This window comes from Babylonia areolata, chromosome 25, assembly GCF_041734735.1.
Source record: "Babylonia areolata isolate BAREFJ2019XMU chromosome 25, ASM4173473v1, whole genome shotgun sequence".
Taxonomy (NCBI): Eukaryota; Metazoa; Mollusca; class Gastropoda; order Neogastropoda; family Buccinidae; genus Babylonia; species Babylonia areolata.
This window is the reverse complement of record NC_134900.1, coordinates 34,297,221-34,315,068: the sequence shown is the minus strand read 5'-3', so window position 1 is coordinate 34,315,068 and position 17,848 is coordinate 34,297,221. Positions and strand designations below refer to the sequence as shown.

At 43.5% G+C, this 17,848-nt stretch overlaps 1 protein-coding gene across 1 annotated transcript in view; it reads left to right on the top strand.

Annotated features, from left to right (window-relative positions):
• The window catches only part of LOC143299852 (protein O-linked-mannose beta-1,2-N-acetylglucosaminyltransferase 1-like), a 47,551-nt gene that overhangs the window by 21,338 nt on the left and 8,365 nt on the right, over positions 1–17,848 (top strand). Inside the window, exons 8-19 of the mRNA XM_076613343.1 lie at positions 718–802; positions 2,791–2,917; positions 3,304–3,373; positions 6,783–6,966; positions 7,936–8,045; positions 8,817–8,901; positions 11,928–12,054; positions 13,000–13,069; positions 14,035–14,133; positions 14,604–14,699; positions 15,938–16,014; positions 17,320–17,413. Coding sequence (XP_076469458.1) covers positions 718–802; positions 2,791–2,917; positions 3,304–3,373; positions 6,783–6,966; positions 7,936–8,045; positions 8,817–8,901; positions 11,928–12,054; positions 13,000–13,069; positions 14,035–14,133; positions 14,604–14,699; positions 15,938–16,014; positions 17,320–17,413 — 1,224 coding nt within the window. The remainder of the gene's footprint in view (positions 1–717; positions 803–2,790; positions 2,918–3,303; positions 3,374–6,782; positions 6,967–7,935; positions 8,046–8,816; positions 8,902–11,927; positions 12,055–12,999; positions 13,070–14,034; positions 14,134–14,603; positions 14,700–15,937; positions 16,015–17,319; positions 17,414–17,848) is intronic.

Here is a 17,848-nt window from a genome sequence, read left to right as displayed (position 1 = left end):
ATATATATATATATATATATATATATAACGAGGTGCAATTTGTTCTTTGCTGCTCAGCACTAAAAGATAGACGTCAAGTGTTTATAAAACCTTAGAACTACTAACACCCCTCTCATTTGAATTTGTTAATGTCGTCAAGCAATGTCCATGACGTACATGATTTTTCGGTGTTCTTATATAAGGCATTCAGATAAAGTGAAATTGCTTATTTTATAAATTGAATATAATTTCCGTTTTTGGTCTGTATCTATGCTTATTTGCTTATGTATTTTTATTGAGTTGTATTATCTTTACATTTACCCCTTCACTCGGGAGCTGTAGCCTGATTGTGAATAAACCATTCCACTTCCAGTTCTCTCTCTCTCTCTCTCTCTCTCTCTCTCTCTCTTTATATATATATGTATATATATAGATATGTTTAAAAAAAAATTTTTAACAAATGCAGGAAAATTTAAATGTAAATATTTCCAGAAAAGTTCCAGAAAATATACAAAAGACAAGAGTCATCACACACACACACACACACACACACACACACACCACATCACATCAAACCACTCCACACCACACCACACCACAACACCAAATTAATCATTTTATTCATTGTTTGGCAATTCTTCTGGCTGGAGAAGTCCAAGAACGAATCAAGGGACTTAACCTCTTTGATTAATTGGCTATACTGATAACAGCCATGCAGCGATATATATCGTTTTCCAGACGCAGAACTGATACGGTTCCTAAAGAAAGGGATACCTGACGACAGCATCGTCATTGTTGTCAGCTTTGATGAAGCGTCATCAGGGTAAGAGTGTGAATGTGTGAGTGGTGCTGTAAGTCTTTTTCTTCTTCTTCTTCTTCTGCATTCACTCGTATGCACACGAGTGGGCTTTTACGTGTATGACCGTTTTTACCCCGCCATGTAGGCAGCCATACTCCGTTTTCGGGGGTGTGCATGCTGGGTATGTTCTTGTTTCCATAACCCACCGAACGCTGACATGGATTACAGGATCTTTAACGTGCGTATTTGATCTTCTACTTGCGTCTACACACGAAGGGGGTTCAGGCACTATCAGGTCTGCACATATGTTGACCTGGGAGATCGTAAAAATCTCCACCCTTTACCCACCAGGCGCCGTCACCGTGATTCGAACCCGGGACCCTCAGATTGAAAGTCCAACGCTTTAACCACTCGGCTATTGCGCCCGTCATAAGTCTTTTTCAACCGATTGATTGTAATGGTCAAGTCATTATTTTTAGTTTTCATTGAAATGCAGTGGCTATATCATCTAAGTATAACGATAATGTTGTTACGAATAGATTGAAGTATAATTTGTATTTGTATTGGTATTTCTTTAAATCACAACAGATTTCTGTGTGTGAAATTCGGGCTGCTCTCCCCAGGGAGATCAAGTCGCTACACTACAGCGCCACCCATTTTTTTTTGTATTTTTACAGTTTTATTTGTTTTACCTAACGAAGTGGATTTTTCTACAGAATTTTGCCAGGAACAACCATTTTGTTGCCATAGGTTCTTTTACGTGCGCTAAGTGCATGCTGCACATAGGGCCTCGGTTTTAACGTCTCATCTGAATGACTAGTGTCCAGACCGCCACTCAAGGTCTAGTGGAGGGGGAGAAAAATATCAGGCGGCTGAGCTGTGATTCGAACCAGCACGCTCAGATTCTCTCGCTTCCTGGGCGGACGCGTTACCTCTAGGCCATCACTCCATTAATGGAGTTGAGACAGTTGCCGAGTGTTATTGTTATTACTATTATTGTTATTGTTTTTGTTATAATTATCATCAGAATTATCATTATAGTTATTCTTATCATCATCGACATCATCATCATCATCATCATCATTATATACTGTGTAGACTGATTTAGCGTGGCTGTGTTGTAGTCTGTATCATCATCATCATCATCGTCATCATCATTATATACTGTGTAGACTGATTTAGCGTGGCTGTGTTGTAGTCTGTATCATCATCATCATCATCGTCATCATCATCATCATTATATACTGTGTAGACTGATTTAACATGGCTGTGTTGTAGTCTGTATTATCATCATCATCATCGTCATCATCATCATCATCATCATTATATACTGTGTAGACTGATTTAGCATGGCTGTGTTGTAGTCTGTATTATCATCATCATCATCATCATCATCATCATCATCATCATCGTCATCATCATCATCATCGTCATCGTCATCATCATCATCATCATCATTATATACTGTGTAGACTGATTTAGCATGGCTGTGTTGTAGTCTGTATTATCATCATCATCGTCATCATCATCATCATCATCATCATCATTATATACTGTGCAGACTAATTTAGCATGGCTGTGTTGTAGTCTGTATTATCATCATCATCATCGTCATCATCATCATCATCGTCATCGTCATCATCATCATCATCATCATCATCATCATCATTATATACTGTGTAGACTGATTTAGCATGGCTGTGTTGTAGTCTGTATTATCATCATCATCGTCATCATCATCATCATCATCATCATTATATACTGTGTAGACTGATTTAACATGGCTGTGTTGTAGTCTGTATTATCATCATCATCATCGTCATCGTCATCATCATCATCATCGTCATCATCATCATCATCATCATCATTATATACTGTGTAGACTGATTGAGCATGGCTGTGTTGCAGTCTGTATTATCATCATCATCATCGTCATCATCATCATCATCATCATCATCATCATCATCATCATTATATACTGTGTAGACTGATTTAGCGTGGCTGTGTTGCAGTCTGCATGAGGACTCCAGAAAATGGATGAAGCTGTACGGCAGTGGTGTTATCGACAATCTGGCATTCCGCGACAGCTTGATCATGATTGGTCAGAAAGGTCTGAAGGAAGGACACGCCATTGAATATGTAAGGCCTGCTTCTTTGTGTTCTTTTATGTCCAGTTAAAAGATTACATACAAGTGTGAACATGTGGTGTGTTTAATTTTTGTGGTTTATAGAAGAAGAAAAAAAAAAACTTAACAAAATTATGGAGAAAACACAAACAAACCTGAGAGCAAACACAAACATAATTTTGTTAAGTTATAGTTTGTGTTCCCACACACAAAAAAATGATGCGTGGTAACTGATGGTGTGTGCTGCACACACACACACACACACATTGTGAAGGGAATTCTAAGAAGTTTTGTTAGTTTTTTTGTTCACAAATGAACTCGGGGAGGGGGGGGGGGGGGGGGTGAGTGTGCACGCGCACACATGCATGCATTCTTGCATTTCTGCAATTGTGTGTACAGATCAGCAAGAAGGACAAGTCAGAGGATTTCTCAGCAGTGCTGGAAAAAGCAGGCTGCTTTTCTCTGCCATGTAAGTTACACCGTGTTCTTGTTCAGAGCTAGCGCTTGTCAGATCAAAACCTTTCTTCAGAATGAAATGAATGAATCACCAAGTAAATGGTGCAGGTTAACTCTCTCCATACGAACGGCGAAAGAGACGACGTTAACAGCGTTTCACCCCAGTTACCATCATCAAAATATTGCAAGCGGAAGGCTCTTATACTGAAGAGGTGAATGTTGACAAAGAATACCACAATTCTGACGACGGAAGCTAAAGGTTGGGTCATTCAGACACCCACTGGATATCCGAGGGGTCTGTGTAGAGGAGAAGAGAGGAAGTGAGTGGTGCGTCATTGTTGTCAGCTTTGATGAAGCGTCATCAGGGTAAGAGTGTGAATGTGTGAGTGGTGCTGTAAGTCTTCTTCTTCTTCTTCTTCTTCTGCGTTCACTGGTATGCACACAGGTGGGCTTTTACGTGTATGACCGTTTTTACCCCACCATGTAGGCAGCCATACTCCGTTTTCGGGGGCGTGCATGCTGGGTATGTTCTTGTTTCCATAACCCACCGAACGCTGACATGGATTACAGGATCTTTAACGTGCGTATTTGATCTTCTGCTTGCATCTACACACGAAGGGGGTTCAGGCACTGGCAGGTCTGCACATATGTTGACCTGGGAGATCGTAAAAATCTCCACCCTTTACCCACCAGGCGCCGTCACCGTGATTCAAACCCCGGACCCTTAGATTGAAAGTCCAACGCTTTAACCACTCGGCTATTGCGCCCGTCAATTATGTAGTCTCTTATCTTGTTGGCTTTCACCTCTTTATTGTTTAATGGTGTTTTGACGACATTGTGTGCATAGTGTGTATGAAGTATGGTTTTGACTGTGCGCTTAGCTGTTGTAGGGCTGGTCTATAGAACTGTGTTGTAGGGATGGTCCACAGAGACTGCAGTGCAGCTGTACTGATGGGGTACAGACAGTTAAATGCCCTCCTGTCCAGAGATGTTGTCTGATTGCAGGTTTTCAGTTTGTCTTCAGTTTCAGTTTCTCAAGGAGGCGTCACTGCATTCAAACAAATCCATATGCGACACACCATCTGCTAGGTGGTTGCCCTACCAGCATGCAGCATAACCCAACATGCTTGTCAGGCCTTGAGTACATGCATAAAAATTACATATTTATGTTCCTAAATGAGTGGACACTTGGCTCATATCACAGATTGACATAAGTTTACATTTGGGCCAACAGCAAAGTGAGAGCTGTATTATCAATGGTTTCTCCAGTCAATGGGAAATCATTTACAGCTTAGTCTTTTGTGAAGGACTATGACTCTCAAACTAGGAGGCAAAATTGCACTGGCTCTTAGTGCTGCAGCCTTGTGGGCTAGTTGGCCTTTGGGAACCATCCCAACACCGACTGTCCTAAAACCCTCTTGGCCGAGAGAGTGGGGATGTAACTTGGGCAAGACACTCTCCACTATAATCAAATTCTAGCCCAAATAGTCGGAACAGCAGTTGCCTCCTCTGCTGTTCTGATGGTCATAGTTGGACACGACTGACTATCATATATATATATATATATATATATATATATATATATATATATATATATATATATATATATATATATATATATATATGAGTGGATCTTTTTTTGCTACAGAATTTTGCCAGAGGACAGCACTTATGTTGCCATGGGTTCTTTTTCAATGCACCAAGTATGTGCTGCACACAAGACCTCGGTTTATCGTCTCATCCGAATGACAGTACGCTCTTTTTGATTTTCCAGGGAGACTTGGGAGAAAGGGTAAGACCAGGATTCGAAGCCAGACCCACATGACATGTATTGGCAGATTTAAATGTCTCAACCACTCATCCACCTTCTTCCTTAACTCTCTCCGGACGAAGGAATGCTCACGCATTCCTACACAAAACGTATTCGGATTCGGACGAAGGAATGGAATAGCATTCTCCGAAAGTAAAATTCCATCACGCGCTGTACAGGTGATTTTGTGATTAGCCGAGCAGAGTGCGCTATTCTGGGTCACTCCACAATCGAACGGTATGATTGGTCAGCCTGGCATGTGTGGCCCGTCTCCCACACACGCTGACAAAGTCACTGACCGGTCGTCTGCTCGCGTGCCAGCCTGTTAGCAAAGCGGGCTCTTCTCAGAATGTTGTGAAGCGAACAAGGCTGTGACGGCAACGTTTTAGGGTTGCTGAAATACTTGAAATGGTACAAACTGAAGGGTCGGACATTGAAGAGGTGGATGATGACAAAGAAGAAAGCAAATTTAATGCAGAAAGCGAGCATGGGTATGGTGATTCAGGGTGAAAAATTGGCAGTATTTTCTACATATGGCAAAACCGTAAAAATAAGATGAGAAATTTGATTTTTTTTATATGTAATAGCTCAACAAGTAATAAACCAGTTCTGAAAGTTTCATTTTCTTACTCTGTATTTTGTATTTTTTTGTAATTTTTTTCCAAACCCTTACAAATGGACCGTCTGTGGGGAAGAGCAAGGGAGAAAACTTGTCGCCCTGAGTGAGTTAAAACAGAAACTGCAATGAAGCTGCACTGATGGAGTATGAGAGTCAGTTGTGTCTGACTATGGCCATCAGAACAGCAGAGGAGGCTTCTGGTGTCGTGACTACCTTGGTTAGAATTTGATTGTAGTAGAGTGTCTTGCTCAAGTTACATCCACACTCTCTCGGCCAGGAGGGTTTTAGGACAGTCAGTGTTTGGCATGGTCCCCCAAGGCCTACTACCCCCCAAGGCTGCAGCACTAAGAGCCAGTGCAATCTTGCCTCATCATTTCAGAGTCATAGTCCTTCACGAAAAAATCCCCAACAAAACAACAAAGTTGTGAATGACTTCCCATTGCAGTGGAGAAACCATTGATAATACAGCCTTCACTTTGCTGTTGGTCTAACACAGGCACGTCTGCTGTTACTGCGGCCCGTATTTGTCCAGGAAAATTGATAAAATGGACAGGGTGTCCTGGAAATACGGAAATTTGCTGCATGTCCTGGAAAATTAGTGTACCCTAAGATGGCTTTTCAGCCATTGCCGAAGACCTTTCATTAAGACTTTAAGAAATGCTGTCGAACACTACCAAAGCCATTTGTGAAAAGCTGGGACTGTCCAAACAGTATTGAAGCCATTTTGTGAAAGTCTATTTCCGTCACCGACAAAGTAATTTCCGCAATACCAATGCGCATGCAGGTAAGCACCGACTGTGTATGTTTGCTGAGATGAATTCCTGGAAATAATACCCAGTCCCTGTTTCTAATGTGTGTTGTTCCTGAAAAGCAGATTTGGGGGTAGGCATGCTTGGGTCTAACAGCTTATGTCAATCTGTGATAAAAGCCGAGCGTTGTGGTCCAAGGGGGTGCAAAAAGTGAAACACTCACCTGTCCCATGGTTTTTCACAGTGGGCCCCCAGGACTCCCTGCAGGTGGCGCTGCCCGACATGCTGCAGGGAAGGTCCATCACTCTGGGCGACTCGCTGCCCCTGTGCGGACTGCCCTCCCCTTGCCCCGCCGACTCCGTGTCTGTGGGCGTGTACTCCGGCAACAAGGACAAGAAACCGCCCTTCATCTGTGTGGGCGGCCGCATGTCAGTGGTGGTGTTTTGGGGGGTGGGGGGGGGGGGGTGGTTGTTGTTGGTGTGGGTGATGGTGGTGGTGGTATGGGTGGTTCTGATGGTGGTGGTGTTGGTGGTGGTGGTGGTAGTGTGGGTGGTGTGGTTGGTGGTGGTAGTGGGTTTTTGTTGTGGTGGTGGCGGTGGTGGTATGGATGGTGGTGGTGTTGTGGGTGTTGGCGGTGATAGTGGTTGTGGTGTGAGTGTGGTTAGTGATGGTAGCGGTGGTAGTGGTGGTGGTGTTGTGAAAGAGTGTGTGGGTAGTGTAAGTCTGTTTGGACTGTGTGTGTGTATGTGTGTGTGTGGTGTGGAGGGGAGAGGAGGGGGTGAGGAGGACTAGTGTGTCAGTGTGTGGGTTAGTATGAGTGTGTTAGTGTTGGTGTGTTAGGGTGTTTGTGTATCAAGTGTGTTGTGTGAAGTGTGTGTGTGTGGACGGACGTATGTCAGTGGTGGTGGTGGTGGTGGTCGTTGGGTTGTGGGTGTATGTGTGAGAGTGAGTGGAATGGAGTGTGTGGCGGAGTTTCTTTGGACTGTGTGTGTGGAGGGTGGGTGGGGTGATCAGTGTGTTAGTGTGCTGTATGTGTGTGTGGATTTATGACCTTTTTTTTTGTTTCCTGCTTTCTTTTTTTTCTTTTTTAAAAAATCTTTTTTCCTCACTTCTTTTTCTCAATAAACTTTCAAACACAGTCTTCACTCACACCCCCACCTGAACTGTTAGCTTTCGGTCATACTTTCTTTTGCCCTTTTGTCTGGTGCATCTTTTGCCCCAGTGTATCTTGCGACGTGCGTTCTAGGAATGTTCAATGACTGTGTTCGTTTGTCTGGTTAAGCCTTACTTTCTGGCTATTTGTGTGTGTGTGTGTGTGTGTGTGTGTGTGTGTGTTTGTCTCTATGTGTGTCTGTGTGTGTGTGTGTGTGTGTGTGTCTCTGTGTGTGTGTGTGCAGTGTGATGACGGACAATGTGAACAAGGGAGGGCGGGGCTTCAACACTGTGGCCCTGAACTCCGCCTCTCTGCAGCCGGTGTCCGTCATGCATGCTGACACTTATGCCACTGGTGAGTACTGTGTGTGTGTGTGTGTGTGTGTGTGTGTGTGTTGTTCATGTTGTCAGTACGTTGTTCCACCCTCGTGTAAAACTCCTGTAGTGTTTTTAGTGAATGCCATGACTGTTTCATTGGCATGGTAAAGACGATTACGGGGGAGAAGGGAGGTGAGGGAGTAATGCGATAAAGAGTGCGAGAGAAGAGAGGATGCAAGAAGGCGTGATGATGGAAGGAAAAGAACAACAAAGAAAAGAGGAGAGGAGAGGGGCACCAAACACTTAGAACCGTGTAACTGTTTGCAAGCCTTTACAGACGCATGGCATGCTGACACTGATCACTGTCGAATGGGGACTGTGTGTGTGTGTGTGTGTGTGTATGTGTTTGTGTGTGCATGTTTGTGATGACTCTGTGTGTGTGTGTGCGTGCATGTGTGTGTTTGTGTGTATATGTGTGTGTGTTTGTGTGTGCATGTTTGTGATGACTGCATGTGTGTGGGTGTGTGTGTGTGTGTGTGTGTGTGTGTGTGTGTGTGTGTGTGTGTGTGTGTTTGTGTGTGTGTGTGTGTGTGTGTTTGTGTGTGCATGTTTGTGATGACTGCGTGTGTGTGTGTGTGTGTGTGCACTTTCTTTCTTTCTTCAGTAAGGCAGGAGCACAAACGCAGACACATATATGTATCTGAATTGATGGAACAGACTCAAAAGACATGATCAGTATCTGGAGAGAATTAATACCACAAACTATACAGAAACCGATGTAACTGATGTGAAAGATTTCCATTTACAGACAGCACGGACTTGGAGCTGTACCTGGAATCGCTGTCGGAAGGGGACATTGTCATCTCTGTGGTGGCTGATGATGGCGCCAAGAAGTCAGTCTTTATTTCTCATCTTCTTTTGATAATAGTAATCATGGATCTGGGCACTTTACAAGAACAGGAAAATAAAATCACACACATATGCACACACTCCGCACTTAACAGGTAAAGCTTTCATTAGTGTCATAATTCATTTAATTCAATATTCCTTGTGACCCCAGTACACTGGTAACAAAGACATATTCTGTTCTATTCTATTCTATTCTAAGTAATGGTTCCATGTGTTTAAAGCTCCTGGCCTCATTTAAGTACGGTTTCAGTAGGAAAATAAGTGTAGACATGTGTCAGGAGAGCTCTGTGCACATGAGTGTGTGTGTGTGTGTGTGTGTGTGTGTGTGTGTGTGTGCGTGTGTGTGTGCGTGTGCGTGTAGGCTGTATGCTTTACATTTATTTGCTTATTTGTTTATTTATTATCTTTTTATTTTATTTTTATTTATTATTATTATTTTATATGTGGTGGGTTACGCTGCTGGTCAGGCATTTGCTTGGCAGATGTGGTGTAGTGTATATAGATTTGTCCGAACGCAGTGACGCCTCCTTGAGCCACTGATACTGATACTGGTACTGATACTCATTAGGAGGCATTGCGGCAGAGTTGCTTAGGTGCTGGACTTCTGCTCCAGTGTTCACCAGTGATGATCAGAGTTCGAGGCCCAGTTAGGGCAATGTGTTCTGTCCTCGGGGGTTGGGGGAAAAGCACTTTACTCCAGTGTTCCTCACTGACGTGTGAATAGGTATCTAACTTCTCTTGGGGGAAGGTTCAAAGCAGAAGGAGAGATTAGGGCCCCCTATCCCGATTCCTAGACACAAGGGATATGAATTCACTGCCCTGTTGGCTTTGGGATCTTTAACTCTTTCACTGCAACAGGTGACTTAAGTTGACTGGACAGTCATGTGGAGTGATGGCCTAGAGGTAACGCGTCCGCCTAGGAAGCGAGAGAATCTGAGCGCTCTGGTTCGAATCACGGCTCAGCCGCCGATATTTTCTCCCCCTCCACTAGACCTTGAGTGGTGATCTGGACGCTAGTCATTTGGATGAGACGATAAACCGAGGTCCCGTGTGCAGCATGCACTTAGCGCACGTAAAAGAACCCACGGCAACAAAAGGGTTGTTCCTGGCAAAATTCTGTTGAAAAATCCACTTCAATAGGAAAAACAAATAAAACTGCATGCAGGAAAAAATACCAAAAAATGGGTGGCGCTGTAGTGTAGCGACGCGCTCTCCCTGGGGAGAGCAGCCTGAATTTCACACAGAGAAATCTGTTGTGATAAAAAGAAATACAAATACAAATAGTATCACAATGTAACAAAGCTTGACAGCTGCAGCCAGTTTCCCGGCCAGTAGAACGATGACTAACCTTCGCCCCCTGACCCAGTTTGAAGTGAACAAGTCCATTGTGTTATTTTGACATGAAGCAAAGCCTGTCACTGAGAGCATCATATCACAAATATTTGGCGCTGAGGAGCGACGGGCGCAATAGCCGAGTGGTTAAAGCGTTGGACTGTCAATCTGAGGGTCCCGGGTTCGAATCACGGTGACGGCGCCTGGTGGGTAAAGGGTGGAGATTTTTACCATCTCCCAGGTCAACATATGTGCAGACCTGCTAGTGCCTGAACCCCCTTTGTGTGTGTATGCAAGCAGAAGATCAAATACGCAGGTTAAAGATCCTGTAGTCCATGTCAGCGTTCAGTGGGTTATGGAGACAAGAACATACCCAGCATGCACACCCCTGAAAACGGAGTATGGCTGCCTACATGGCGGGGTAAAAACGGTCATACACGTAAAAGCCCACTCGTGTGCATACAAGTGAACGCAGAAGAAGAAGAAGAAGAAGAAGAAGGTGCTGAGGAGCATTTTTCACTCAGAAACGTGGTGGTGAAAGAGTTAACCTCGTTCAGAATGATGCTGTGTTGAGGGGCACTGTACAGGTGACATGGCTGTGCAGGTTGAGTTACTCAGCGCGTGACCAGATGAACACACTGGGCAGTGGGTACATAACTGTGTTCAGAATGACAGTGTGTAGTGTAGAGAGGCACTGTAGAGGTGACATGGCTGTGCAGGTTGAGTTACTCAGCACATGACTAGACGAACACACTGAGCAGTGGGTACATAACTGTGTTCAGAATGACAGTGTGTAGTGTGTAGTGTAGAGAGGCACTGTAGAGGTGACATGGCTGTGCAGGTTGAGCTACTCAGCACGTGACCAGATGAACACACTGGGCAGTGGCTACATAACTGTGTTCAGAATGACGGTGTGTAGTGTGTAGAGAGGCACTGTAGAGGTGACATGGCTGTGCAGGTTGAGCTACTCAGCGCGTGACCAGATGAACACACTGGGCAGTGGCTACATAACTGTGTTCAGAATGATCAACAAATAGTAAAGAGTGGTAACTCTCTCCATTCACAAGGTACACAACTTCAAGTCAGTGCCATTTACGCTACCCATTGAGCTAGCACACAGGTAAATAAAAGGTACATTGGAACAAACCCAGACACTTCCTCAAAAAAGGAAGCGCCAGGCCTGTCCTTATACTGATCATTTGAAGTGCACACAACAGCAAAGACAGAAGAAATGTGCAAACACAAATTAGCTTTTATTCAAGACTGGCATAGCCTCTTTAATCCTGAACAAGCCACACAGAACACATGGACAACACAGAACAAACACATGGTTGCCTCAGTGGTTTTTCAGTTAGAAATTAACAAATAATGAGGCCAGGAGATGTGTTAAGAATGACAGTGTGTAGTGTGTAGAGAGGCACTGTAGAGGTGACATGGTTGTGAGGTTGAGCTACTCAGTGCGTGACCAGATGAACACACTGGCCAGTGGGTACATAACTGTGTTCAGATTGACAATGTGTAGTGTGTAGAGAGGCACTGTACAGGTGACGTGGCTGTGCAGGTTGAGCTACTCAGCGCGTGACCAGATGAACACACTGGGCAGTGGCTACATAACTGTGTTCAGAATGACAGTGTGTAGTGTGTAGAGAGGCACTGTAGAGGTGACATGGCTGTGCAGGTTGAGCTACTCGGCACGTGACCAGATGAACACACTGGGCAGTGGCTACATCCAGAACCTGAGGTTCCGTGATGTATGGTTCTTCATCGGCCAGAGGGGCATGGATGGTTTTACCACCATGGAGCAGGTCGGTGTCTCTCATAAAAATCTTATTTTTTTTACTTCTTCTTCTCCTCCTTCTCCTCCTTCTCCTCCTTCTTTTCCATATTTCTGTAAAGTTACTGGGGTTCCGCACAATAGAACTATGCACTAGATCTGTCAATTGTTTGTCAGGAAATTTGAGGAGCACTCTCAAAAGACACATCCGTGAAGTGGATGACCCCTGATTGTGTGGTCCCAGGCTTTTCCCATTTAAGCCCACATCACAGTAAACTTGAGACAGGAGCTGGCCACAGGCTGGAAAAAAAACAAACACCACCACCTCTGATGGGACTCAAATCTGCATCCTCTCAGTGGTCAGTCCGCGACGTTAATCCACAGTGGCTGGTGGTTATGTGTGGATTTGTATGGTCTGACTCACATTCAGCTAACACACCTTCACACACCTTCATGAACAGAGAAACATGCATGGGTATGTACATACCTGGTAAGCGAGAGGAGGATGTTCAGAGTACATGTGCATCAGGAACAGAATTGTGATTGAATGACGGGCGCCATAGCTGAATGGTTAAAGCATTGGACTTTCGATCTGAGGGTCCCGGGTTCGAATCACGGTGACGGCGCCTGGTGGGTAAAGGGTGGAGATTTTTACGATCTCCCAGGTCAACATATGTGCAGACCTGCCAGTGCCTGAACCCCCTTCGTGTGTATACGCAAGCATAAGATAAAATACGCACGTTAAAGATCCTGTAATCCATGTCAGCGTTCGGTACGTTAAGGAAACAAGAACATACCCAGCATGCACACCCCCGAAAGCGGAGTATGGCTGCTACATGGCGGGGTAAAAACGGTCATACACGTAAAAAGCCCACTCGCGTATATACGAGTGAACGTGGGAGTTGAAGCCCACGAACGCAGAAGAAGAAGAAGAAGTGATTGAGCTGGTCCATGAGGAGACTTCCTGCTGTTTCAGATCAGCTACGCTGGGTATGATGGCGACTGGCCCAAACCTATCAACAAGTCCTACTGCGTGCCAAGAAAATGTGAGTGAGAAACTTATGTTTTTGTGGTTTTTTTTGGTTTTTTTTTAATGACAAATAAAAAATTGATGAATACATTTCTTGTTAGAAAAATACAAGCATATATACTTAAGCATGTGTAAGCATTCACTATATATATATATATATATATATATATATATATATATATATATATATCGGAGAGAGGGAGTAAGAGAGAAATATCTATACCTACACATGCATGCCCGCAGACACACAAACAAGCCTACAAACATAGGGATATACATGCATTCCTACATGTATACAGATATGAGTAAAAAAAAAAAAATTTTTTAAATCTTCACACAACACCTCAGCAAGATAACACCAAAAATAGAAACAAGCACACACTTGCTCTCATCAGGAACACGAACACCAGTTTGAATATCGAACCTGTAATTTTGTTTGTAATTATTCATGGCTTGACCCTAGGCCATATATGGCTTGGACCATAGTTGTTGATAGCGTAAACAATATCAGGATTCAGTCACTCATGGAATGTGATATCAGCTGCTGATATTTTCTCCCGCTCCACTAGACCTTGAGTGGTGGTCTGGACGCTAGTCATTCGGATGAGACGATAAACTGAGGTCCCGCGTGCAGCATGCACTTAGCGCACGTAAAGGAACCCACGGCAACAAAAGGGTTGTTCCTGGCAAAATTCTGTAGAAAAATCCACTTCGATAGGAAAAACAAATAAAACTACATGCAGGAAAAAATACAAAAAAATGGGTGGCGCTGTAGTACAGCGACGCACTCTCCCTGGGGAGAGCAGCCCGAATTTCACACAGAGAAATCTGTTGTGATACAAAGAAATACAAATACAAATACAAATAAATACAAAATATCTTATGTCAGTAAACTGTCAATGCATGGGTATTACAACACCAGCTGTCTATGCCACATTGCATCTGATAATACCTGTCAGCTTAGTTTTTGTTGTATTGCAGTGGTTGGAAGGAAGATCATACCTGACCCAGAGTTCTATCGCTTTGATGAGCGTCGAGACTTCTGCAAGAAGTATGATGGCTATCCGGAATTTTGTGATCGTAAGTATGATGGTCATCCTGGAATTTGTGGATGTGAATGTGATGGTTATCCTGAAATTTGTTACCATAGATATGATAGTTACCCTGAAATTTGTGAATGTAAACATGATGGTTATCTTGAAATTTGTGATTGTAAGTAGTATAATTCACTTCAGTCACAGTATGTCAATATTTTGTAGAAAGAATATATATGAGTGTGTGTGTGTGTGTGTGTGTGTGTGTGTGTGTGTTTCTGAGTGTGTGTGTGTATGTGTGTGTGTGTGTGTGTGTGCTTTATCATGCATGCCATCTTCTTGAAGTTTTTTTTTTTTCCATTTACTTCTTCCTTCCTGTACATGTGCACTTTTTTTTTTAATGGCTATAGACGAGCAAGGACAGACTGGAAGATCAGGCCCTGCCTTAATCCTTGAACAGAAACGTTCTGAGTACTGAGTTCTGAGTGTCAATCAATGTGGGACTCAATGTTTCAGCCTCCCGCGTGGACGACAAGCTCAAGACGGTGGGCACGGCCGACAAGTCTCTCCAGGGACACGCCATCTTCGACACACCGCTCATCATCGTGCCAGGTGTGTGCAGGGAACACAGAGGGCTTCCCACTGGTTTGTTTCTCTCACTGTGTCTTTAACTCTCTCCATACGAACGGCGAAAGAGATGACGTTAACAGCGTTTCACCCCAATTACCACCATCAAAATATTACAAGCGGAAGGCCCATATACTGAAGAGGTGAATGTTGACAAAGAATACCACAATTCTGACGACAGAATCTAAAGGTTGGGTCATTGAGACACCCACTGGACATCCGAGGAGTTTGTGTAGAGGAGAAGAGAGGACTGGCCGTACTGAGTGAGTTAAGCAACGCTTTGTACCCCAGCAGTGCAGCTGCACTGCAGTTTCTGTGGATCAGCCCTACAGCTAGCTCAGTGCACTGTTGCAGGTATTATTTATATAGGAAACTTGCACAGCATCAGTAAAAACACACTCGGTCCCCTTGACAACACGGCAGTGTGCGATCCTGTTGCAAGGTCATGTGCTTGGCAGAGTGTCTTTTTCTGTTCCATGATTCCTGTGCTTTATTATGTGGATGTTCCATGAGTCTTGAAATCTTTTCCTGCCTTGTTAGTTTCTTTTTGTTGTTACTGTTGTTTTACAGAATACAGAATACTTCATAAAAAGACATGAAACGCTTAAATGCTATTTTTTTTGTGAAATTTCATACAGTAATCACAATTATTCACATGCAATAATCACAGTAAGAGAACAGGCATGAAATGTACTTTAATCGAAGATAGACAAATGATGAATGCTAAAGCTATTCAGCAGTATTTTTGAAGCCTTACACACATTAGAGAGAAGGCCTAGTGGCTGACTAGGAAGTGAGCGTCCATCAGTTTGAATACCACACAGATCTGTATTTTTCCCACCTCCTCCTCTAGATCTTGAGTGGTGGTCTGGGTGCTAGACTTTTGGATGAGACATTAAACCAAGGTCCCATGTGCAGCATGCACTTCATGCACATAAAGGAACCCATATGAATGAAAGGGATGTGTATGGTGAAAATTTTGTAGAAAAAAATCTACTCTGACAGTAAAACATACTCTTAACGACAGAAAAAAAAAGAAGAAAACTAAAAGTGGTGTTGCACTGTGCTAACACGAAATTTCACAAAGAGAAATCTGTTCTGCCAAAAAAGTAATCAGACACAAGACAAAAGAAATGGACTACAATTGAATTGAATACAACAGAATGCAATACAATGCAGTTTAGAAAGTAGGGTCTGTGTTCACCAGTGACTGTCACTGACAGGTTTGAACCACAATGCTTTGGTGAGGACACTGGAGACCACTCTGATGCAACCGGGCATCAAACAGAAGAACGTGGTGGTGAGTTATGCCCTTGACTCGTTACTTTCCGTGGTGCTGTGTGGGTGTTTTTATTGACTCACTTGTGTAAACAAAGTGAGTCTATGTTTTAACCCGGTGTTCGGTTGTCTGTGTGTGTGTCTGTGTCTGTGTGTCCGTGGTAAACTTTAACATTGACATTTTCTCTGCAAATACTTTGTCAGTTGACACCAAATTAGACATAAAAATAGGGAAAATTCAGTTCTTTCCAGTCATCTTGTTTAAAACAATATTGCACCTATGGGATGGGCACAAAAAAATTTAAAAAATGAAGCCTAATTATATGCAAACTGCATTTACTGTTATATTTATATTTTTTGCATTCTATAAACTTGGCACTTTGATCTGATATTCTGACCCAACAACAAGAGCAGTCATTATTATCATTTTTTGTTCAAACAGGAACTTCTTTTGCTAAGCATGGAAGTTTTATTTATTTTGCAAACGTTTTGGTGCAGATAGTAAAAAAGGGAATTTACTCTGTAATTAAAGCTAGGGGAGTTAATTCGCTTTAAACTGATCTTTCTCATCTTAAACATTACATTTTGAAATTATACTCAATACATAAAAAGCTTGGATTTTTTTTTAAAAGTGTATCACAAGTGAGTTTTGAAGGCCTTGCCTCTCTTGTTTATTTATTTATTTATTTATTTATTTGTTTTTGTGTTTGTACGCTTTCTTTCTTTCTATTATTTGTGGGTTGTTCCTGCATATGTGCATGAGAGGTTGATTGTTTTTGTCAGCTTGTATGTATGTACTGTACTGTACTGTACTGGTCATGGTTCTGTCCACGTGTGGTGTTAATGTTGTTCTGGGAAAAGGAAGCGCACTTGTGTGCCGTGCACACATGCACATATGTTTGCTCACTTAAACTCACACACACACACACACACAAGTGCGCACTCACACACACTCACACACACACACAAGCACACACGTACACACGCGTGTGCAAGCACAAGCACGCATACATGCACATATACATGCACTCACCCTCACTTTGTCTCTCTCTGTTTCTGTCTGTCTGTCTGTCTGTCTGTCTTCTTCTCTTTCTGTCTCTCTCTCTCTCTCTCTCTCTCTCTCTCTCTCTCTCTCTCACTCACTCACATGCATGCACTCTGTCTCTGTGGCTGTGTCTCTCCCTCTCTCTCACTTTCACTCACACTCACTCACCCACACACTCACTCACTCACTCACTCACTCCCCCCCACCCCCCAACCCGCAACCCCCTCCCCTCACCAACACACACTGTGTCTTGCCCTGTGAGCTGTGGTGCTGGTTGTGCAGGTGATGTGGGACAAGAAGTTTCCGGAGCACGGAGAGCTCGCCACACTGTTTGGCTTCACCAATATCAGTCTGCCGTCCTCCACGAAGTACACGGGTCAGATTTCTGCTCTTGTTTCTGCTTCTGCTTCTGCTTCTTCTACTTTTTTGTCCTCCGCCTCCTTCTCTTCCTCTTCCTTCTTTTTCTTCACCTCCTTCTATTCCTCCTTCTCCTCCTCCTCCTCCTTGTTCTCCTCCTCCTCTCCTTCACCTCTTCCTTCTTCAGTTCCTTCTTTTCCTCCTCCTTTTCCTCCTCCTCCTCTTCTTCTTTCTTCCTCTACTATTTCTTCTTCTTCTTCTTCTTCTGCTTCTTCTCCTTTGTTTTCTTCTTCTGCTGCTTCTACCACATCTTCTACTGCTTTTGTGGGCACCCAACTCCCACCATCACTTGTATGACCATTTTTACCCTGCCTTGACGGCAGCCATGCTCCATTTTCAGGGGTATGCATACTGGGTACATCCTTGTTTCCATTGCCCACTGAACGCTAACGTG